The sequence below is a fragment of the Gadus chalcogrammus genome, chromosome 1 (genome assembly GCF_026213295.1).
Source record: "Gadus chalcogrammus isolate NIFS_2021 chromosome 1, NIFS_Gcha_1.0, whole genome shotgun sequence".
In the NCBI taxonomy this organism is placed as follows: Eukaryota; Metazoa; Chordata; class Actinopteri; order Gadiformes; family Gadidae; genus Gadus; species Gadus chalcogrammus.
The window spans coordinates 7399509-7422637 of NC_079412.1; the positions used below are offsets into that span (position 1 = coordinate 7399509).

The 23129-nt window shown below is 40.6% G+C and overlaps 1 protein-coding gene across 3 annotated transcripts; it reads right to left on the minus strand.

The window, feature by feature from the left end:
• Positions 1-1485: 1485 nt before the first annotated feature.
• Positions 1486-23078, minus strand: sdcbp2 (syndecan binding protein (syntenin) 2). 3 transcript variants are annotated; one of them, XM_056586480.1, is made up of 9 exons: positions 22888-23078; positions 13200-13251; positions 12930-13029; positions 11421-11521; positions 8970-9128; positions 7590-7765; positions 5992-6163; positions 5742-5833; positions 1486-3155 (listed from the first exon to the last, which is right to left on the minus strand). In XM_056586480.1, exons 2-9 carry the CDS (start codon positions 13248-13250, stop codon positions 3101-3103), a joined length of 906 nt encoding a protein of 301 aa, XP_056442455.1. In that variant the 5' UTR covers position 13251; positions 22888-23078; the 3' UTR covers positions 1486-3100. The 3 variants fall into 3 exon arrangements, with proteins under 3 accessions (XP_056442455.1, XP_056442446.1, XP_056442436.1); XM_056586471.1 differs by lacking the exon at positions 22888-23078 and adding an exon at positions 22106-22876 and having other exon boundaries at positions 8970-9125; XM_056586461.1 differs by lacking the exon at positions 22888-23078 and adding an exon at positions 22106-22873.
• Positions 23079-23129: the final 51 nt, after the last annotated feature.

Genomic DNA, 23129 nt, shown 5'->3' on the forward strand with positions numbered 1-23129 from the left:
CTTCACTGGTTGTGACACAGTCAGTGCCTTTGCAGGTCGTGGGAAGATACATAGGTGCCTTGAAGCTAGTTAAGTCTAACAAGGCCTACCAAGAGGCCTTCAGTGAGCTTGGATGTTCTTGAGATGTGTCTGATAAGCTTTTTGAGAAACTGTAAGAGTTCATAAGCCGTATGTATGTGCATTCTACCCGCACACAGATGTGAATACCCTTCGTCACCAACTCCCACCGTTTAAGGATTGCCTCTTCATGCATGCAATGCGTGCTAACTATCAGGGTGCAATATGGAGTCGGTCTCTGAAGACCCAACCCTCTGTGCCGGATCCCAAGGAGAGTGGGTGGACCATAGATGATGATGGAAGCTGGAGTGTTGCAGTTGCTCACCTGCAAGTGCCCAAGGTCATGCAAATTGCCAGATTGCACATTTCTCACCAATTGCCTGAAGTGCACAGATATGTGCAAACTGCAACGGTGAGTCCTAGGTTGAGGGTGTGGATCTAATATTTGTATGTAGAGTTCCCAATATGTCAGGAAAAATAAAACAAAACTATTTTACATGTAACATATGTTTGAGTGTAGTTTCATCAGAGTTATTGTGACCTAGGTTGTTTATATACAAACTGAGGGAGTACTATTTAGTTACATTTAACTTAATATTGTTTTTGAAGAAAGAAACCACAAAACATTATTTGAAACTGAAATTATTTGCAACTAATTTTGTAAAAGTAGACTATATATCCTTATAAAATTGATAATTTTAACTGTTCCAGTACATAGGAGGCCACTTAAAGTATTTATTGGTGGGTTTATTTCAATGGAGACGAGATAATAGTATATTGGTACAGTTATACACGATGACTGGAGAATTCATCATTCCGCGTTAGCACGATAGGGATCTATCTGTTCAAGAGGTGAAAACCATAAGCTGGCACTCTGAAAGGGTGATCCTATCAAAACATAATCTAGGGATGTTTAACAATTAAAAATAACTAGAATTTTCCAACCCAGATGGTACCGATATGTGAAATTTCAGGCTTTGGCCCATGAACTATTTCTTTCTTTCGGATTGATTCCATTTCAGCTTTCCTTCAACTTTCAGTGCCCGTTTTCCCTCCTTCAGCGGTGCCTGGTCATAGTGCCATGTTTAATTGTTCCTTATACCCGACTTCTAGATCTTCTGAACATTCTTCTGCCAGCTTCAGAGCTTTGTCTGCGCTTTGTTTTTGTTGGCTCATCTTTATTCTACGAATGACGTCTCAAACAGTTTCTTTGTACTTGAATGGCTCTATAAGAGCGAGACCAGTGCCATCACTCTAAAAGTCCTAGCCGTCTTGTTTTTTTCTAGGATATGCACAAAATAATTCATCCCTGTCTAATTGCTGCAAAAATAAAATAAAATATTTATTACTATTTTTATTACTTTTAATGTTCAAATACTTCACTTTAACTCAATGCAATTTAAGTAAAAATATTTAATTTGCCAAGAAGGGACAAGTAAATAGAAACAGAAATACTTTATTCGTTTATTGTTTGTTTTACAATAACTATCCGGGTTAAATTCAAACGTAACTTTTATGATTCTTATAATATTGTACAGAGTAATGACTACTTTTTCAGATTACTTCTCCAAAATCCAAAATGCCTATCCATGCATTAAAAAATGAACAGCATCAAAAAGCACAGCATTTCTAAAAATGGTTGGAAGGAAAATTGTGACATAGTTAGTAATTTTTAACCACACCAATCACAGAATGAAAAGAGTAGAGGGGATCCCCTAACGATGCATAGCAAAACAGAATGAAATGTATCAACTGGACCCTTGATTTAGAGGTAAATGCATTGATTTGACCATGCTACACTCTGCATAAAAACAAAATAAATTCCCTTTACTTAAAATAGAAAGTACACGTTCGTATTCAGAATCAATAGGGAACACAAATACCTCGATGAAGAAAATGAAAACCACTCAAAAGGTAGTGGAAAGTGCACTTAGTGGATCTGTCCAGCAACAATTTATAATCTCCCAAGCTTAACTATTCCCTTCGCAATGACATTTAAATGTCTACATTTACCATTTAGACTTTCAAATAAGTTGTCTCCGTTACCAATAGCAACCAACGCTAGCATGCAATGACATACTTTGATTTCTTTCCTAAAACGGTGCACTGAGGGCGTTGTTTGAGCTTCACAAGGGGACGTTGACACAACTTTTGTGAATAAGGCCAAAAGCTCAAGTAAAATAGGGTAGTGGGCTTTGGTGCTTCCCTCCATATTCTGTAAAACGTATCCCCTTCAAAATGTGCTATCAACTAATACAATTAAACTAAAAACTGTAACCCAAATCCTAATAATGACCTCAAGGGCAGGGATATGATTCTCCAGCATATCCACAGCCGTTTGTGGAATGGCCCTTGGAACAACAATAGTAGGTGTGATTGAAATGCACGCACGCGCACACACACACCTCAAGAGGGCAGCCAATTTGAATATTTCCATTCTCATAATGGAGTTTACCATAAACACACTCAGGGGCAAGTCCGGGGAATGGAGCACAGCCTTGATTTAAAGGAAAGGTTGGTTGAGGACTGACTATAGAGGATCACCAGCGTTTACAGCATTTTGACACAAAAGTGAAAGGTCACTCGCCTTATGAACCATCTCCATCTCATAAAGGAGGAAGCTCTGGAGTCATGGTAGCATGCTTTAAAAACAACATATAACTGTCCTTTATGTCACGTAATACAAAGGAAGGAAGGCATGTAAAGCGCAGACCACAAGAAAGTCCAAACTTTAAAAAGGACAATAAAGTCATGATTATGAAAGGCAAGGACATGGTAGAAATGGAACAGGCGTGTATGTAAATAAAGTAGATCGATAGCAAAACACATAAAATATAGAAAAGCCATAGTCATGTTAACGACACACAATTGTGATGTCGAACATAATAATGAAAAAAGTTATATGATACAATTACAGACAGGGTCAGGAGTAAATGGTTAAAAAAAAAGTTGAGAGGGGAAGAGACATTGATGAAAATCTCTGCATATACGATTGTGGACGTCCTGACTTCAGACATGTGATTGGGTAGACTTGGTTGTCCTCTCACACCTCAGGCACAGAGTGGTCCATGGCGGACCTCAGAAGACCAGAGGACATCCTGGTAATAGAACAAGAGCACATCAATGTTTAATGATAGTGGGTAGCTTTGACACATGATAACTTCAAATAGCTCAGAAATAAATGTTATACCTCGCAAACCATAAAACAACTTTTAGGTGGAAATGGATTGAGAAGGTTACATAGTAGTGATATGGATTGATCCTATCCAAATCTTGTATTAAATCAAGTGAAAAGAAATGTCAGATAGAACGTAAATATGGCCTCAAAGGGCCCTTTATGGGTTACTGGCAGTTTTCAAGCAGGTATAGAAAAGGTTTGGCGCCGGATGGGAAATGGGAATCCATAGGGACTCCCATTTCCGTTGGGAATCCCACTTTCATTTGTGGTCTTTTTAATCGAAGCAATCGCATTTCTGCGCAATGGGTAAAAAGCCAAAAACATCAGAAATGGGGTGCACAATCATTATTTTGCATGCATTTATGCCTAAACCTTAATGTCCGTCAGGAAAGATTTGGCTATACAGTGGAAATTTCGTAAAAAGTTCAAAAGTCGGTAGCTTCAAAACCATTGCTTTAAATGACAAACCATTTGGATAAACATGATCTATGGACTTGCATGATTACAATTGGTTGAATTTGTATTTATTATGTAACAAATGGTTGACTTATAGCATATTCAATATATGCTCATCAAATGTCACTCCAATCTATGACATTTGCTTGGCTGACAGTGAGGTTTGAGAGTAATTTTGATGGAAGTGACTTTAGTACTAAAGTATGACAATATAACTGAAAAAACATCAACAACTGAACAAATTAGCTTCTACCCCCATGTTGGAGCAGTAGATCAACCAAACACTAGCATTGGGGTAAGTAACCAATGAATGACCAAATCTGACTTTAAGACATCTTGGACATTTTCCTGTAAGAAGACTCATACAGTTTCATGAACTCTGATCAGTCACTATAAAAAAACACTCTCCAAGCATGTAACGATAGATTGAATGCTTGTTTCCCAACCATATTTTCAGACATTTTCTATTCTAGCCAAGCTATATGGAAGCATATATGGAGCAAAATTCAAATGACAATGCAATTTGCAATTTCCAATTCAATAAGTAATTACATTTTGCACTTGACAATTCGTTATGCAATTGAATAATGTAATTTGAAATTACGTTATTCAAAGTGTAGTTTAATAAATGAAAATGAAATCCTCCATTCAATTTGAAAAAGCTATAACAATAAAAATAGAATCTCATTTTTGAGTGCCTTTATTCAAATGGGAAAGCTATAGCGCCCCCATGATTGCACTGCACTTCTCCACGCTCCGTTTGTGTCAAAATTAAAATGACATTTCAAGCCGCAAAAAATGTTTTAAAAAAAATGTGCAAAGCGTATTGCAAAGCGTCTCAGCAATCACGTCTGGGCGGGAACTACGTCTATTCCTTGTAATTTCCTTGTTTATGTTCGTATGCATCAGCCATGGATGTCAGCGATGAATGAGATCGTCGCTACGCACCGAAGTTTGGCAGATGATGCGGAGAACAACCGTGTTGAAGACACAGATGCAGGTGATAGAGTGCACACTCTGGGAGATAGGATAGACGACAGGAGTATACTACTCCGTAATCCTACTCCGTAACTACAGAGACCCCTTGATGGTGGCAATTCGCCGCCCGATCGATCTTATAAGATGACTACCAACTATGTAAATAGTGTTGTAAATAAACTTCAAAAGCTATTCAAATCATATTTGGTGTTTTATTGGTCCTTAATGTGCAAAGTAAATAAGGTGCAAACTGATTCCGGAATTTATTTTGTTTGAGGACCAATCACAGCCCTTGCCGTCTCAGTCTGTCTCCGTTGCGTCGACGGATGGTTAAAAAATATTGGATGCGCACGTAAGCTACGGAGAGGCTCTCCAACAGGATCTCCGGCGACGGAGAGGGCTCTCCGTGTCTACCTACAGCACTTTACGGAGGACCATAAACCGGCCTTTACTAGTTGGGCTGACGAGGAAGTGACGTAGTCCCCGCCCAGATACGATTCGCTGATACGCTTTGCAAAACCTTTCGCAATACGCTTTGCAAAATCTTTTCCAAACCTTTTTACGAATTGAAATGTCATTTTAATTTTGCAACACATGAAGCGTGGAGAAGTGCATTGCAATCACGGGGGCGCTATAGCTTTTCCATTTGAATAAAGGCACTCAAAAAATTGGACTATAAATGCCAGTGGCTTTTTCAAATTTAATTGATTTCATTGAGATTTTGCATATTAATATACACTTTGAATAACGTATTGAATAACATCTATTTTGAAATTACATTATTCAATTGCACAATGTATTGTCATTGCATAATGTAATGACCTGCAAATTGCATTGCCATTTGAATTTTGCTACATATATGCTTCCATAAAGCTAGGTTGCCAACCAGAAATGGTTATCATACAAAAACATAATCTACACCCATATACCTTTTCAGTAATGTTAACCTTGTTTCCTCTCGAGTGGTATTGAATCTGGTCTGGCCCATGGCATATACAGTTCACTCACTATGGCAGGATTTGTTCTAGAGTTAATATTTCCTAAGTTAGGGAGATTTAACAGAAAATGGTACCTTTTGATCATGTGCTCATAGATGAACTTGGGCATAATGGTGATGGTCATTGCAGTCGGAGAGGTGCTCAAAATGTCCTTGATTTGAGAATCCTGAAAATTGAAAAAATTTTACTTTTGAAAACAATTCAAACTGTACCATATTTTTTTATTTAAGGCAAATTCAACCAAAGAAAATGGCGGTAATTTCTACTGGAGGTAAGCAGTAACAATGTACGATAAACATTGTACTGGAACCGTAATCAGCTTACCTTGAGTCCAATAACATTTTGCCCGTTGATCTCACAGATGTAATGGTCCGTCAGCAGACCGTTGCGGGCGGCAGAGCCATCCTTCACCAGAGAGGTGATTTTCCCAGACTTGTAGATGAATCCCACATGGCCGGAGCTGTCTTTGTGCATAGTGATGGTGCGCTGGAAGGGTCTAGAGAGGAGACAAATGGCAAAAGAAAATGCAGATATAAAAAAAATGCTCATTAACAATTAAAATATGCTTACTCACCCAACACAGGACAACAAGCCTTTTTCTAAGTCAAATTTTGTGCAATCTATATTATAGCATATTCAATGTCAGTGTGTTGCAAGGCTTTGTGACACATTCAACTTTTGCACGAGATTTTCTTATGCATATAGGCTACTTCCAGATGGGACCAGAACACCTGGAGGTATCAACTCCCATCTACCCAGTTCGTACTGCTCATTAAAACGGGACAATCTTGGCATTACTGGCCTTTAACAGAGATTTAATCCAACGGCACCTGCAGCACCAACGCAGAACACTGCCAACACCTAGAGGGCCTCAGAGTTAATTAACCACAAGGAATGGGTTCCCCTTTCGCTGTTGTCCTTTTGCAGGTACTGTGTGTTGTTTTTATCCCCCCTATCGCACGGAAGTGTGACGTGTGTGTAGCTCCACCTTTTTGGCAACCATTCAGACCACTTGGTACCCCAACGTAGGAGTACCGAAAATAGGAGCAGCTAAGCAAGCTTATTTTGGGACTCTGCCCAACTTTTGGCGGTGGAAACGCCAATATAATGCCTAGTTTCCAGCAAACGGTACGGTACGGTTCGGTAGGCTGCTTCCGATACGTTTTTGCTGGAGCCAATAACCAAGCTGGCTTTTCCCCCTGGCACTCTATTGGCTGGTTCAACACAATGACGTCACGGAAGCGACGGCAAGCAGCCAATTGCGTACAGAGTCATTTGAACTAGGCCAATTGATCACGCCTCTTGGGCTGAAGAAAATGACAGCAGCTTCCCCAGACCAACGTGCAATCTACGATTGAGCTTGGTCTGTCAATAGCCAGGCTACTGCAGCACCCTTTCAGACCGCTTGGTACCCCAACGGAGGATTGGGGAAAAATAGGTACGGCTCACCACGCTTATAACACAAATTGATTGTAAAAAACATTGAAATATACAGTGTATTTTAAAAACATCGGTTGTCTTTCAAAACGCCTGGGCATGAGCAGCATTCACAGCTTACAGTGGCCTCTGGCAACTGATATCAGATAAGCTAGTGCTGCAGTTGATGCAGATTGCCATATTAACTTCATAGCTGTTTTTGTTATCATTTTAGGTACTCCCTTTTACTCGCGTGCATTGCATCTTTGTCAATTTTTACATTAAAACCCTTTGTAACTACTTCAGACTTCTGACTTGGTTTTTGAATAAACAAGTAGACCAAAAATTAACCCTAACCCTTTGTAAGTATTAGTAATTATATGAAAAAAAACATTTATAAACACAACCAAAATTGATAATTTAAACAAGTGATGAATCTAATGAGACTCATGTTGACAAAGCGCAGAAGCCCTAAACCTCAATAAAGCGTTAAATACATAACCCACCTGTCCCTGACTATGAGCTCGATGCGGGTTTCGGAAGCGGCCTTCAGGGCCTTATGGGCCTTGTCCAGGCTCCAGCCAGCACAGTTGTGCCCATTAATCTGGAGGACCTGGTCGCCGAAGCGCAGGCCGGCCAGGGCCGCAGGGGAGTTAGCCTGGACCAGCTGGATGAAGACCCCCTGGAGGGAGGGACACAAGAGGGATACACTTATATAATATAAGGATTATTAGATAAATGGGTTCAAAAGAAAAAGCAGATCCAAAGCACTGAATGACCTAGAGTTATGTCGGCATGGAGTATCTTAAGAGATACATGGATCGATTCCCTGCATACTCCATTTTGAGAGTCAACATATTCCCACCAGAATGCTTCAAAAAGTTATATGCATCTAAATTGATATAAACATTAAAAGCAAATAAATCCCAATGTTTCATGCATTCTATTTAAGCAGGATGTTTACCGCTGATTGGTTTATCCAGCCAATTTACATTCCTGTTGAAGCTATTGATTTTATCAATTCACACACTCAAAGTAAAGAGAATAATTGTTATGCTGAGCAGAGCCAGTAGGAAAGATTTTTGAATAAGAAAATACACGACTTGAGTGTTGACACGTGTGTTAATGCATACATTTTTATTTAATCAAATTAAATTAAGATTACGTTGACGCATTATTATCCCTATCAACACACACACACACACAGTATGGTTATGTTCGGTATGGTTTCAACAAAAGAAATGCCCCAACATTTTCCAATTTTATATATATATATATAAACATAATGGATAACTTGGCTTCCAGTAGCATATGGAAATAAACAAAACACTAGGGCTTGGTTACACCAACATGGATTAACTCTTAAACTGGATTAAACCAACGTTTAACTGTTAACCGTGCTGCATGAAACTTTAAACTTAGTTAAATAAATCCTGGTTAAATTTAACCCTTTGTTAATCTAAGTGGTTCTCTAATTTTTTTTTGATTCAATTTAAATCAGTTGCATAAGTAAAGATGAGGTCACACAGCCATGCCTTTAACGAAAAAGGACCACTATTTTAAAGATAAGTATCAACATGAAACCAAAGTGTGGCTGAGCTTTGTATCTCCCAGTCTGGTGTAATAAGCTTTGCAATAAATAATAATGTAGTTCTGTAGCTGAGACTTCCAACTGTCTGCAGGTATCACAAGAGAAGGCTTTACTGACGACTCCATGTCAATTTCTCCTATTGTTTTGTTGTTGCACAAGGCAGGTATTGCTGTCTGGGGAAAATGTGTGCAGGGATTAAGTCGGCCATGTTACTGTACCTATCAACCTTTACTGTTCTTTAACTACACAGATAGTAGCTGCCTGCCGAAGTGGCCCTTCGCTGCGGCAAACTTACGTTGTCTATGGCCCTCAGTCGCAAGCCAATCTTCTTGTCCTGGTCCTTACACAGGATCACCTCACGCAGGCCCGGGCGGATCTCAGCCCTTCTGATGCCCACGTCAGCCCCGGTCACTGGCCGCACCATGCCCCCATAGCCAGACACAGCAGCCACCTGCTGCATGGGAGTGACATCAGTGGACGCCGGGGTGGTTTGGGAGCAGGGGGCAGAATGGAAAAGGGAACAGCACGATGAAAAGGTAGGCCTTGTGTGCAAGTTTTATTTTTTTCACTTTAAAGTTGAATTGGGTTTTCGTTTTAGGACTAGTGATCGACCGATATATCTGTGTTTTTTACGTGTATCGGTATTTTTACTTATTTTTTCTTCAGCATGATTTACAGACCGTTCAATATGTAACATTTGATATCATCATTGTGTAATTTCTATGATGTAAATTGAGGAAGGCTTTTGGTGTTTGAATCCTTGGACGCCAGCCTTCTGAGTTGCACGTTTGACGTCACTTCCGGTCTCGGAGCATTTATAACATTCATTGGCTAGTCGTTGTTTATTGTTAGCTACATTAGCCTCTTAAGCAAACCACCCCGAAAACAAACAACACAACTTTACATTGTATTGCACGCAGATCAAGACCATACAATGTATACATTAACATGACCTACGTGGTACAAATACAAAAAGAAAATTCTCTTCACGGGCGCAGACATTTTGTTTGAGATTGTCATCACTGCTCTCGGTCTACTCTCAGATTTGGGAGAAGACTGGGAGACTGAGATCTTCGACTTTCGACTCGGAAGTCTGGCATTCGAGGATTCAGGAACACACCATTAGCCTGGAAATCCAGATCCACATCTAGAAAGCTGTGGGGTCTAGCAACGAGTAATGAAAATGGCCCAACTCGCTTGGTGGCACCAAGCATGCATTTGAAAATATCACTGGATAACACACATTGGATAACACTACGACCAATCAGAGGAATACAAGGGGTGACGTATCCAGACCAGTGGAGCTAACCAATAGATAGACTCTTGCCGTATCTGGTCGGTAAAACAGCAACGCTTTTGGCCCGCCTATATTGATACATTGATGTCATTGATTAATGTTCTGGCCATGGGAGGCCCAGAAAATGCCTGGAGCTATTGCGCACTGACAGAGGGACTGAAATGTTCACCTCGACAACATGCTCGTCTTTTTGATATTTCAACTTTATTCTCATGTTGACTTTATTCTCGAAATGTCGAGATTTAAGCCAATATTTCGACATTAAGCTCGTCATGGTAAAAAAAATGATAAATCATCATGCGTGTTCCTAATACGCCTTCATATAGGAGTGACATTGTGTATGACATTTTATGGTAATTTTAACTCAGTAATTTCAATAATGCATATATTTTTTGGAACAGTATCATGAATGAAGACCCACAATTCAATATTTGTTTATGCTCCAGTATTCCTGTATTGAGTCATATTGGAGTGCAATAATACCTGAATAAGAATGTATAGTATGGAAGAATGTATAAGAATGCATATATAACTATTATATGTATAAAAAATATCCTTCTAGACTTCATCAGTCAATTGTTAGAAGGTATGAACTATACTATTGTACAAATTAACTGCCTGTTTACAATTCCCAAATCTGTGGTGTTCCGTAAATTTTATATTCAACCCACACTGAGTGAGTCAATAAAACTATCACTAGGTCTAGTTTTTGCTCATTAAGTACATTTGGTGAATGTAATGTGAATGATATGATGAATGATGATGTGTCATGATAATGTGTCATTCCATTTGATAATCTCATTTAACTTTAATTGGCATGGATTTAAAATAGAATTTTAAAAGTACGATTAATCGCGAGTTAACTCACCAATACTATACTTTTAATTGTTGCCCAGCCCTAGTTTTAAGTGATACAAAAAACAACACACACGTATCCCAAACAAGATACTTGATATCAAATAGCATTGTGAGACAATCACAGGAAAGTGTACCTCTTCAGGTATTAGGTATATTAGCTATGTTTGTAGATCCAGCCACCTTATTTATTAATTTAAACCGGCTGCATTGTTGAATTCAAAAGTTTTTGTTCATAATACACTGCGGGATACAGTACATGGTTCATATATGTGATTGGTTAATTTATTCAAGTTTATATCTCTCTCCCAGGGTGCTGCAAAGATCTGTTCAGATTTTGTCCTTTCAGTACATTCCCTGTTGCAGTAACAGTACTTACTAAATATACAATGTAGGCCTGATGTAGACTGTGGGTCATGTAAACAAAACGTACATTGATGTCACTGCTTAGGGGGCAAGTCTTATATTTTGAGCACCAGTTTAGAGGGTTATTTTACATTTACAGCATAAATTCTATCAGAATAGAACTAATTTAGGCAACAAAAGAAGATTTGATTTATTCACACACAAACCACCCAAACACACTTTACTTACATTGTCTGCCACGGGCACCAAGGCCAGGTTACTGTGCACCTCATCACTGTTAAGGCTCAGACCCATGTACTCGCCAAGGTCCTCCAGATTGGGGTACAGGCCTGGAAGAACCCACAGCAATAGTGAGTACTAGCGCGCGCGCGTGTGTGTGTGTGTGTGTGTGTGTGTGTGTGTGTGTGTGTGTGTGTGTGTGTGTGTGTGTGTGTGTGTGTGTGTGTGTGTGTGTGTGTGTGTGTGTGTGTGTGTGTGTGTGTGTGTGTGGACAGAGGGATGAATGGCAGGTGTTGAGGGATTTGGTAAGGCAGATTGATCAGAGAAAAGGAAAAGGAAGTGAAGCATGTTTAACTTGCAGTCTCTAATCGTGGACTGCCCGACCACGGATAGAGAATGAGTATCAAGTGCAGTATTTTCATCTTGCTTTTAAGTAATTTTGTCAAGTTTGGGAACCATCAGATAATTGCAGACAACAGATTTAAAAAATGAGTTAAAAAAATTATTCAATCAAGGCGTCCCAGCCCTACCTTTTGGCTTATTTTCATGAACTCTGTTTTCAGCCGTATATCCCATAATTTAAAATTTTAAATGAAACCTGAATCAGCAGTATTGGGGAGCATTCCATCAGAGTAGTAATATGGCGCAATACGGCACCAGAGTAGTCGAATGCGCCAACACAGACAGCGAAGGACGATGGAGGAGCCTGTATGGCGTCATGATGGTGTCCACTATCCAGCTCCACTAGCGATGTTTCCACAATCGTCTAACCCATAATCCGTTCACCAATACAAAGAAACAGCTGTTCTGACCAGATTTCTTCCCAACAATAAATTGTTATAGTTATACAGATAACTTATTCTGTTATTTTGAATGCCGTTTGCCGTATATTGAAGACATAACTTGATACCCGGTATTCTGTAACCAACCGTAAAGTGTGACCTCAGCTTTCGCTGTTGCACATTGTCTGCAAAATGCACACAAAAGGCCCACCAACATTCGTAACAATCAGTGTTTAACTAAGTTGATTTACCTTTAGAATTGACAACCACTTGTATGTTCACCTTTGTATGTATCAAGAAAGAATGACGTGCATGTTTCTGCATTTTAACGACTTCATGGCCGTCACACTTTAAACTCCTGCACGTTGCAGAAAATATGCAACAGCAATGGTGTTAAACTTTATGATGGGTAACCGACTACGGTCTAACAACGGCCTGCAAAAATATTGTCTGACATAGTACCGGTCTATGCGCACAAAGCTTCGGGAACGCTGTTCTATAGGACTAAGCTTCACTCCCATCCCTTGACTTTTCTTGGCCTTAGAATAGCCTCAATCAACAAAGACAGACCACCCATAGAGCAACATTGAAAAAAAACAAAAAAAACATCCATGCCTCAGACACAGAATACATTAACAATAACAGTATAAAGGGGAGAGAAGATGGACAACAAACAATGAACAATGAAATACGAGGGCTAGTACAGATGGAGACAAATGTTTAACATAGAACTCACTTGATCCTGGCATGCACTCTGTAGCGGGTTGGGGCTGTGTGTTTCCCTCAGTGATGGCAGCCATGGGAGTGGGGCTGGTCTGGGCTAAATGGGCCTGGGTCTTCAAACAACCAAGTAAACATTTAACTTTCATTTTGCCGAGAAAGGAAACAAACCATCAACTTCACAGAAATATCAGTGCCTGACCGTCTTGCCATGAGCATCAAACATTACCTTTAAAATAAGAAAAGGCAAAGGCATAGCATTCTCATACATGAGTGAATACTTTACCTTCAGCACCTTGTCCACCTTCAGGTCCTCTAGTGATGGATAAAGAGACATACTGCAGAGAGAAAGAAAAAAATAATTAACATGTTTATCTTCATAATGGTGAATAGGGTCAAGAGACAGACTGTGACACCTTCAATGAGAGGTAGTGTAGGGGGAAGTGAGGCAGGGCTGTACAGTGCGACAGTTTTGATCGCATTTGCTATTGAAATATTTAGCGTGCAAAGATAAATACAATTCCACTCGCACCGGTGCGAAAGGGTGAGAAGGACCCGTGCTAGGGTTGCCGCGGTGTGGACATTTTCACACCGAGTAATACGCTCGTGTCAACACCGGTATTACCGGTATAAACGGTATTGACTTTGAAACTATAGGTCAACCGCCATCTTCTCCGTCAACTCTCCTCTCACACTCGGTGACAGCGTCTGGCAGCGCACCAATTCTCGGCGTCTTATAACGTTCTATATATAATAGTATATATATAGTATAAGATAATTGTATATATCATAATATCACAGCGAAAAGCTCTGTGCGCCTCCGGATAGCCGTAGCGCGGGTAGCTCACGTAGGGATTGGGCTCTGCGGGGTTTGTTTACCGGCGTTGCTATGGTTACCGGTCTTGTAAGGAAGCACGTCAATTCTCGGCGTGACAATTCTCCCGCACAGAGCAGAACTGTGGCCTATTCTACACATTTGAATTTTCCTAATTGTAATTATATTATTCATTTTTACTGAATTTGTTTTTTATCACTGAAAAAAAAAAAAAAAAAACGGTGTTGCCAGTGTGCAACGCCGAGTAAACGGTGCTGGCCTCAACACCGGTAACAACGGTAATACCGTATACCGCGGCAACCCTAACCCATGCCGAAAAAAAATACGTCTTTCTGTACAGCTTTCAATGGCACCACTAAGCGTGAGTGTGTGGGAGCATGATGGGAGCGTTGAATGTTGGGAAATGTATTTTGAGTTATAGGCTCGCCAGTTCCGCTCGACTTCTAAAAAACTAAATTTCCCGAACATTCACACGTTGAGGAAGAGGCTTTGTAACGGTCGCGGGAAATTCACTTTGTAAGCAAAACAGAAAAATTAAAAGGTATTTCCCTGTATTCTGAAGTTCTTCTTCATCAAATAAAGATGGAAACTTGGAAAAAAAAATCCACGTATGGAAGAGATTGACTAGCACCAGTGCTACCATTTTAAAAAGTAAGCGTACAGCCCTGTGAGGCCATAATTGTTGGGAGATAAAACCACTTTTACCATCTGGTCAACAACATCAGGGTCAACACTGTACAAATGGTGGGCCAACCCAATGCTGAAACAACAGCATTGCATTTTATAACTTTGTATAACTGGTTATGGCAAATCCAGAGTGGCACTGGGCAGATCCAATAGTTTTAAACTTCAACAGACACCCGCCTTCAAGTGAGTTAACGTTTGTCAATTGAGTAGGTCGACTGTCAATACAAATGAAACGACGTACGAGTCTGGTAGGACCAAGTAGGTAATGTTTTTTATCAAAGGCTTATTTTAATTAATAGAAAATGAATCAGATTCGTTCATATTTCATCAAATCGCACCAGATCGTTAGAACATTGAATCGAATCGTTCTATACGAAAATGTATCGTCCCTGAATCGTATCGTAGCACATGTATCTAGATACAGTACGGAGGGTCAATAGAGGGCGCTAGGGCGCCGCCCCTCCGTGAAATATTCACTTGAATATATCTGCCAACTATTAACCAACAATTAACCAATTATTATCCATCGCGTTTATCCTCGTTTAATTGTGTGATATACTTGTCACTGCCAGCAACCATTTAAATCCGTCTGAACGTCAATGATTTGGGCTAGGCTAGGTATTGGTCATTCGAAATAAAGCCCTCCTCCAAGTCAGGGGCGCCGGCCACGTTGAAGTCATGTAGCTTGCTAACTTTTTGCTGTCTATCAAGCAGATAGACTTTTCATTGGCGCAAGAAAACTCGCCCTCGGGTCGCACCAGTGTGCGCCCCAGGCCAATGGAATCGTGTTTCTTTCTTGTTAACACCACATGATTGGACAATTCAGCAAATCAATCAAATAGGCTTCTCCCTCAGCAGCATTCGCGCAACACAACTACATGTAGGGAAGAGATAGATCGCTAACTAGCAAAGAGTTGTAAGCACTTTCCACCCTTTTCAGTGGAGGAATTGGACTCCCTAAGCAATGTTACACTTAAAAGGAGCAAGTAAGTTAAATATTAATTTAGTCTTTCGGCCTGTAGCATATAAACAAAATGAAGCAACTGTCCATATTTCTAACTGCATTTGAAGTAGACATTGAGACTCACAAAAATGGACACTATAGGACAGTGATCATGATTTGTCTCAATATCAAAATAACAACAATGGGTAAAATAGCAATGGCTGGTGGAATGGCCATAAAGTAGGTCTGTATATGCAGTGTAAGCTTGTCAGGTTGTAGGCTATGAATCTGAATGAATAGTAGGTAAATAGGTAGTGGCCATCCCCAAAATGCACCAGAATACAGGAAATCAAATCTATTAAATAAAAAATAAAAATTCTTGTCTTATTAGTAAGACAAGAATGGAATATTTCAGAACTTCGTGGCTGTGTGCGCCAAGTCTGATATCCCATTAGAAAAGCTAAAAAGCTACAGCCGTTTCTCGTCAAGCATTGCAAACAGGGGGGAGCGTTGCCGGAAAATACGAGATGCCTCTGGCAAACCCACGGATGCAAAACATCTGTGGGAAGGAGTTTGCAGTGTTTGTTGATGAGACAAATAGGTAAGGGACTGCAGCGTTCTAAACAGTCATTGGTGAGTTGTTCGCACGTAAATTGGGATCTTCCATTCCATCCTGATAAAATATCGCGATGGTGCTAGCAGCTGTCTGCCTCTCCATCTAGCTAACCATCACTGTATTTATGCTGTGTTTAAACTTGGAATTGTAATAACACTTTTAATAATAATAATAACACATTTAATTTATGAAGAGCTTTTAAGGGTATTCAATTGACAATATTATAGTTTAAACAATTTAAGTGTTTCCTTAACAGTGTTTCCCCCAGTAAATGTCTCAGTCAAGGTGGTAAGCAGTCGGTGGTGTTGTTGGCCGCGGCGCTTTGCGCCGCGCCCGAAAAATTTTGGGGGTATTTTGCTCAAAGATGCCAGTACGCATGAATGAATAACGACTGTTTATTTCCATATAAATAAACAACAGTAGGTACAAATGTTGTGCAAACATGCAGACACTACAAAATAAAATTAAAGAAAAGTGCAATTAAATACAAATAATGGACAATACACTTAACTTTTGTATGCAATTCAACTATTTACAGTTCCTTTTGGATCTTATTTGCGGCACAGCTGACAAGAGGCATCAGTGCATGCAATTCTGCGTGGCTGTGCAAAGAACAGTCTAGCGCCCTGCTGTAATTGAACTTCGACACTGGTGGCCATTGATGCTGATCTTCATGCAGGCTGTAAGACTCTTGCCTGCAGTTTCGCAGGTCTGTCTTTATCTACACATAGAGTGAATGAAGTCAATGTTGTATATTTAATATTTTAAATTTGGAACTAAGATAGTGAGAAGATGATGGGCTTACCCTATTCATGGCAGAAAAATCTCACTTTTTTTTTTTTTTTTTTTCAACTTTTTTTTTTTTTTTTTTTTTAATACATTGGTAGTCAAGGCGGGGCCCTATTCTTGTTAAGGCGGGCCGCCTTAACAAGACAGTGCTGGGGGAAACCCTGCTTAACTCACTGCATGTGTTGAAAACCTCTACTTTCTGGTAGATGTCATCTGCATGGACAGATACAATTACTCAACATTTTCCCAAGCTATACTAGCTTTCCTCCACAACAACAAGCTGAACCTTGATGATACCTGGGCAGTGGTCACAGATAATGCCTCTTACTGCCTGAAGGCATACAAGGTTCTGAAAGGAGTGATGCCCAACAGAGTCGATGTAACCTGTCTCTGCCATGTCATACATTGGTGAGACTTGGTAGCACTAAAAAATACTTCTCTGAGGCTGAATCAACTTGTGACATGGATGAGAACTGTCTTTTTCAAGAAGCCTGCCAATAAGAGAAGATGGGTGAGCTTCCTCAATACGAGGGAGTTTGTGCATGCCTCCTGAAGCAGTGAGCTCCATAGGGAACAGCTGGTTTGAGAAACTGAAGTACCATGCAGAGCATGTTCATCTGTATAGAGTTTTTCCTGGGCAGAAAAGTCATCATCCATGGCAGTCAAACATCCTCAGCCAGGAGGAAACGGATGAGAAGATGCAGGCCCTCGCTGTTTAGCTAACAATATTATGGGTTCTTACCTGAAGAATGAGATATTAGTAAGACAGATGAGCTCTTGAGAAATATGAAGATTGGAGAGAGGAGGGAGGTGCTTGACCATCTCCATGATGCATTTCACTTTACTTCAAAATGTTCTCAAAGCACTTGGACATAGATCAAGCCAGAGAGGTCTACAGGTGGGCTAGTGTGTTTGATCCTAGGCACGCTCTAGTCCTGGAAAAGCAGATTTAAGCCTCCACACAACTGAAACCCATGGCTAGCCCATCAACAGAGCTCAGTGAAGAATGGATTGCCCATCAGCACTGCGTGTCCAGGGAGCCTTTGTCAACTGCTTTGGAGCTTGGTGGGGCCTGAGAGTGATATTCCCAAGAGTCGCAGAAGTGGCAGTGCCCTACATATACTTCCCGGTCAGCTCAGTCGACTGTGAGAGGAGTTTCAGCAATGTATTGTATGAAGGCCAATTGTGTGAGAGAGTATGAGTCTCTTCTCACAGACCAGAGAGAGGCACTCACCGAGTTCAATACAAAGAGGCTTACAATCATGTACTTCAATGGAGATGTCTGTGATGGATGGAAAAAGTACAATGGACAGACATAGGAGCTCATAATATTAGTTCCATAGTTATACTTCAAAGTTGGTGCATCCTTAAAAATGCATGGTTATATCTTTAAATTGTTGACGTTGAGAACTTTAATTCACATTTGACATTTTTTCTGATGATAAAAATAGCAAAAATCTTAAAGATGACGTATAAGGGTGTTTTCCCAACAAGTAAACATAGTATATAAGTTCCAGAAAACATCTTGCCTACTGCTATTCCCCTGTTTCAGTGCCTTCAGAATGTGCTGTTTCTGGTGTCTGTTGCTTTAATGCAAATTAGCTGATGCCCATTGCATACAAATGAGCTGTCCGAATGAACAACAGCATGGGGGAGAGGTGATTATTGCCATTTGCGGACTCCTGGAGCTCTATTATCAAAATATATATTTATTATTTTTTTGATATAGAGCTCCGGGAGTCCGCAAATGGCAATAATCACTTCTCCTCCATGAGTTATAAATATACATATCAGGTAGGGCTGCAGGATATATCGGCTATGTACGATATATCGATATAATTTCCAAGGGGATACAAGATTTGATAATATCGTTTATATCGATATGCGTTAAAATGGTCAGTTTCCCGCTCAAGCGTCTACAGCATTTGCCTTGGAGACTGTGAGCGCGACCCCTCCCCTCTCACTCTGTCTTTCCGAACGTGCCGTGTGCAAAGACGCCTCATTCCCACCCCGCCGCCCCCTCACAACACAACAAGCATGGATGATACCCGTAAAGAAAACGAGACGGCGGCGGGAGACGAAATTGTTTCAAAGAGGAGAAACAACGGCTCCATAATGTGGAAATAGTTTGGGTTTAAAAAAAACAGATGAGCTGCAGCTGCAGGTCATCTGTAGAGAGTGTAGCAAAACCGTTGTGACTAAAAGTGGAAGCACGACAAATCTGTTCCACCATTTACAGCAGCGGTACAAAGTGCTGCATCACCGGCCGCGACAGTTTCTTCTGCCCCGAAACCAGGGCCGGCGCTCGGCAAATGTGTTGGGAGCGCCCTCTGGTGACGCTCTTAATTAATTAATTAAAATATACGAAACAAGCGAAATGAAACCAAACATGTTCCCAAATGGAACGGAGAAGGGAGGGGGGGGGGATTAAAGTTACGGCGCACTGAAACCCTCACCGTAGTACGCAGGACAATGCGACGAAGCCAATGCTCTTATTGGTAGCTAATGTGTGTAACCTACAGCTTTATAATGTTTTGCATAGGTGATTATTTTGTGAAGAAGGTGAAAAACGTCCCTTTTTTTTTTAACATGTTCACTCTATTCTGTTGAAAATAACGATACAAAATCACATGTTGCAGTCATACTGACCTATGTTTTAATAAAAGTGCTTGCAACATCTCACATTTGGCTTTTGACTTAGAAAAAAAACATCTAACCCGCTCTATCGAAAATATCGAGATATATATCGTATATCGCCATTCAGCCAAAAAATATCGGGATATCATATTTTGCCCATATCGTGCAGCCCTAATATCAGGGTTATCTCAGCTATGGTTGAGAAGAATTGGGGGAAAGGAACTTTGGCTTTGACTCTCCGCCGGAGCCCCGCTGCCCGCTGCCGAGGCACCAACTCCGCGGGGCGGTGGTACCCAAAACAGTCGTTTGAGATTCATAATTACGCCTGGAGGCACACAAAGCTTTTGGCCGTGATAATATACCGGTATATTATATGATATGAATATCTATGCATAATATGATATTATTTAGATACAGAGCTCCAGGACTCCCGCCGGAGCACCCGGAGTTAGGGGTGTACGGTATAAACGAAGTCCCAAAGGTATTTTTTGTATTAAGAAAAGTGTAAAAAGGTGTAAAACAATCACATCACCGTGATTGCCTGGGGGATTTTAAATCCATCTCATCACCTCTATCATGTGGTGTTCCCAGGGCTCTATTCTTGCACCTATCCTATTTGCCCTATACATGCTTCCGCTAGGCTCCATTTTCAGAAAATATGGCATCTCATTCCATTGCTATGCTGACAACACACACATTTACATACCTCTGAAAGGACAAGAATCTACCACTATTAAATGTCTCTTAAACTGTCTGGAGGATGTCAAAGCTTGGATGGCCTTACATTTTTCTACCCATATGTCAAGTCCCATATAAGAAGCTTGGGTGTAATGCTGGAAACGAATCTTACTTTTGACAAACAGGTTAAGTCTGTTGTAAAATCAAGAGTTAACATGAAGTATGGATTTTCTTCTAAAGTAAAACCTTTTCTGACTGTCCCTGACTTTGAAAAAGTAATCATGCATTTGTAACTACCAGGCTGCCGCTGGACTACTGTAATTCCCTATATGTTGGTCTCATCAAAGCCACCCTCTCTCGCTTACAGTTGGTACAAAATGCTGCAGCTCTCCTACTAACGGGCACCCGTAAGGGTGAACATATTTCCCACATCATAGCCACCCTTCACTGGCTCCCTGACCACCATAGAATACATTTTAAGATCTTGCTACTAACATCTAAATGCTTAAATGGAAAAGCCCCGATGTACCTATCTGACTTACTAGTCAAATACACTCCTCTAAGAAGTCTCAGATCCTCTGACCTGCACTTACTGGCTGTTCCCAAAAGTAAACACAAATGTAGAGGGGATAAGGCATTTGCTGCTGTTGCCCCTAAACTATGGAACAGCTTGCCACTGCATATTAAATTGTCCTCCACTGTAGCTATTTAGGTGAGTGCTGAATGCAGCGCTCAACTATTGTTCTTCATAAGTTGTATTCTTTCTTTCTTTCTTATTCTCTACAAACTTTGGGGCCTATCTCCTTCTTCATTAAACAATATTTCCAAATCTAGCCAAGTTGGCCAAATGCTACCTGGCAGTACCTGCCACCTCCATGTCAAGTGAAAGTTATTTTTCAACAGCAGGTTACATAGTGACAAGATCTTAGGATATGTATATTTGTATTGTACGTGATTGACACTGCTAGGAGGGACAAAGGAGGTTGGAGAAGAAAGGGTTAACCCCAACTGAGGGGAGAGTCCACCCAACAGGCTACTATATTAAAACCTATATTCTTTCTGAACCATTATTATTCTAAACAAAAATTGAACACCCAACCAATCAGGTTGCTTCTGAAGGAAACATTGTGTATCTAATTGAATAGGGATTGAATATTTTGAAAATAAAACGTTTTTTATTTTCTTAAATATTTTGGGGTGTAAAACAAATGTTACTTAATAATAATTCATTAAAAGTTTCTTCATCAGGGGCCGAGCACCCCTAGAGGTCTCATGGTAGACCCGCCCCTGATATAAAGGCCATGGGGTGTGTGGAGGTGCTGGTTCTGGGTCATTGATTTCGATGTATGAGTCCGAGGGAGGGTTAGGCTTCAAGAAAAATAAAAAATAAATATGTCCAGAGAGTACCGTCGTTGTACATGAGCGTTATAATGAGTGACGTTCTGTATGAAATAAGCCGCACACATTGTAGTTGTACTATTAGTGTCTGAGGTACACTCGACGCGAACATCAGGATAAATCGCTGCTCAGATGGAGCTTCACCATCCTAAAGCCGTAGCTTTATACAGCAGGTGTTCCGAGTGGCCTAACTCTCTCTCTCTGACGCTAATCAACGGCTCCACGAACACTGGCCTTATCCGATGGGTGTCCGATAGGCTCAACGCTCTCGGACAGAGCTCCACACTCACACAGCTTACCGCCGATGTCCTGGGTAGTGACGTATGAGGGCCTTTCCTAGGCCCTCGACGTCTCGAAAAGAAGCAGCATTGCGGACCGTTTACACACAGTCAGCAGAAATACAGTATTTCACTGCCTGTTTCCCGAAGTGACCGTCTTATTTAAATGACAGTGACGTAATAACAGATTACTATGTTGACGACCATATAAGATAACCACACAAAGAACAAACTAAAGATATCCAGGTCCACTGGCTCTTTGAAGACATTCAGTTGTTGTTTTTCCGGATTGTTTTATATTGCGTCACACATTAGGGTTACCGTGTCTTACCTTTTGTTCATATACATTTAAGTAACAGTGACTACAACCGACTATTGTAAAGATAAGATCAAACTTCAGTGATCCCATATGGTTAAGGGTACAGAGCCCAAGGGATGAAACAATAAGAATAAAACTAACTGTTAGCATTGGCCCTCCCTCACTCCCTCACAAGTGACGTGATGCCTGGCGCCCCTTCTGGAGGGAGCTAGGGATGGACGAACCCTAACCCTAACTTGGAACACTGTGTTACCACTGATACTGTTGACAGTCGTTATGAAGATTATATTAAGTGATACATCTCGCTCGGTAGCACATCATCTGCGAACAGGGAGCAAACCCTGGCTTCGTTTAACTCGAGGTAACGGAGATGTAATGTCCTGTCTGAACATAGGTTATATGCTGATACACTACGTATGAAGAACAATTACAAAGATATAACACATCACTTCGCACTGGCTCAATCCGAAAGCATACCATTATATTGGGCATACTGCAAGTTATTGTCAAAACACCAAATGAGACGCTTGTCGATCCCATTTAAATGATTAAGGTATTGGCTAGGAGATAAACATGATCCTATTTTAACAGTGACGGGGAGCTAACCGTTAGCTATGGTACTATAGTTACATAGTACCATAGCTAACGACTAGCTCTCCTAGTGGGTCCAGACGGTGACTGTATTACTATACAACTATAGTACTAGTTAGCTATATAGCTACCGTTAGCTTGCTATGTAACGTCTGTTATCATAGGGGTCTCACCCGCTGCATTAAGACACAAAAGAGACGTACCTTCACAGCCTGGATGAAGCTCGGATTGAAAAAAAAAAAAAAACGTATTCAAATGGCAATGGGATTAAACACCGAAATAAAGTTGGATATATTTCTCGGCTCGTGAAAACGATTGCCTTAGACCCAAATGCAAAAAGGGAAGTCACTACTAGCTTCCTGGTCCACGAACACAAGGCAAGCTGACGTTACAAGTCCCACCCACTAGGGTTCTTCATCAGTAACACATAATATACCAAATGCCC

What these genes read in the sequence shown, in the direction of transcription:
- sdcbp2 (XM_056586461.1), bottom strand. An exon ending in GAGCTCATAGTCAGGGACAG is followed by an intron (nt 6,164 to 7,589) that starts GTGGGTTATGTA and finishes TCTCCTCTCTAG; the next exon opens with ACCCTTCCAGCGCACCATCA. An exon ending in AAAATGTTATTGGACTCAAG is followed by an intron (nt 5,834 to 5,991) that starts GTAAGCTGATTA and finishes TTCAATTTTCAG; the next exon opens with GATTCTCAAATCAAGGACAT.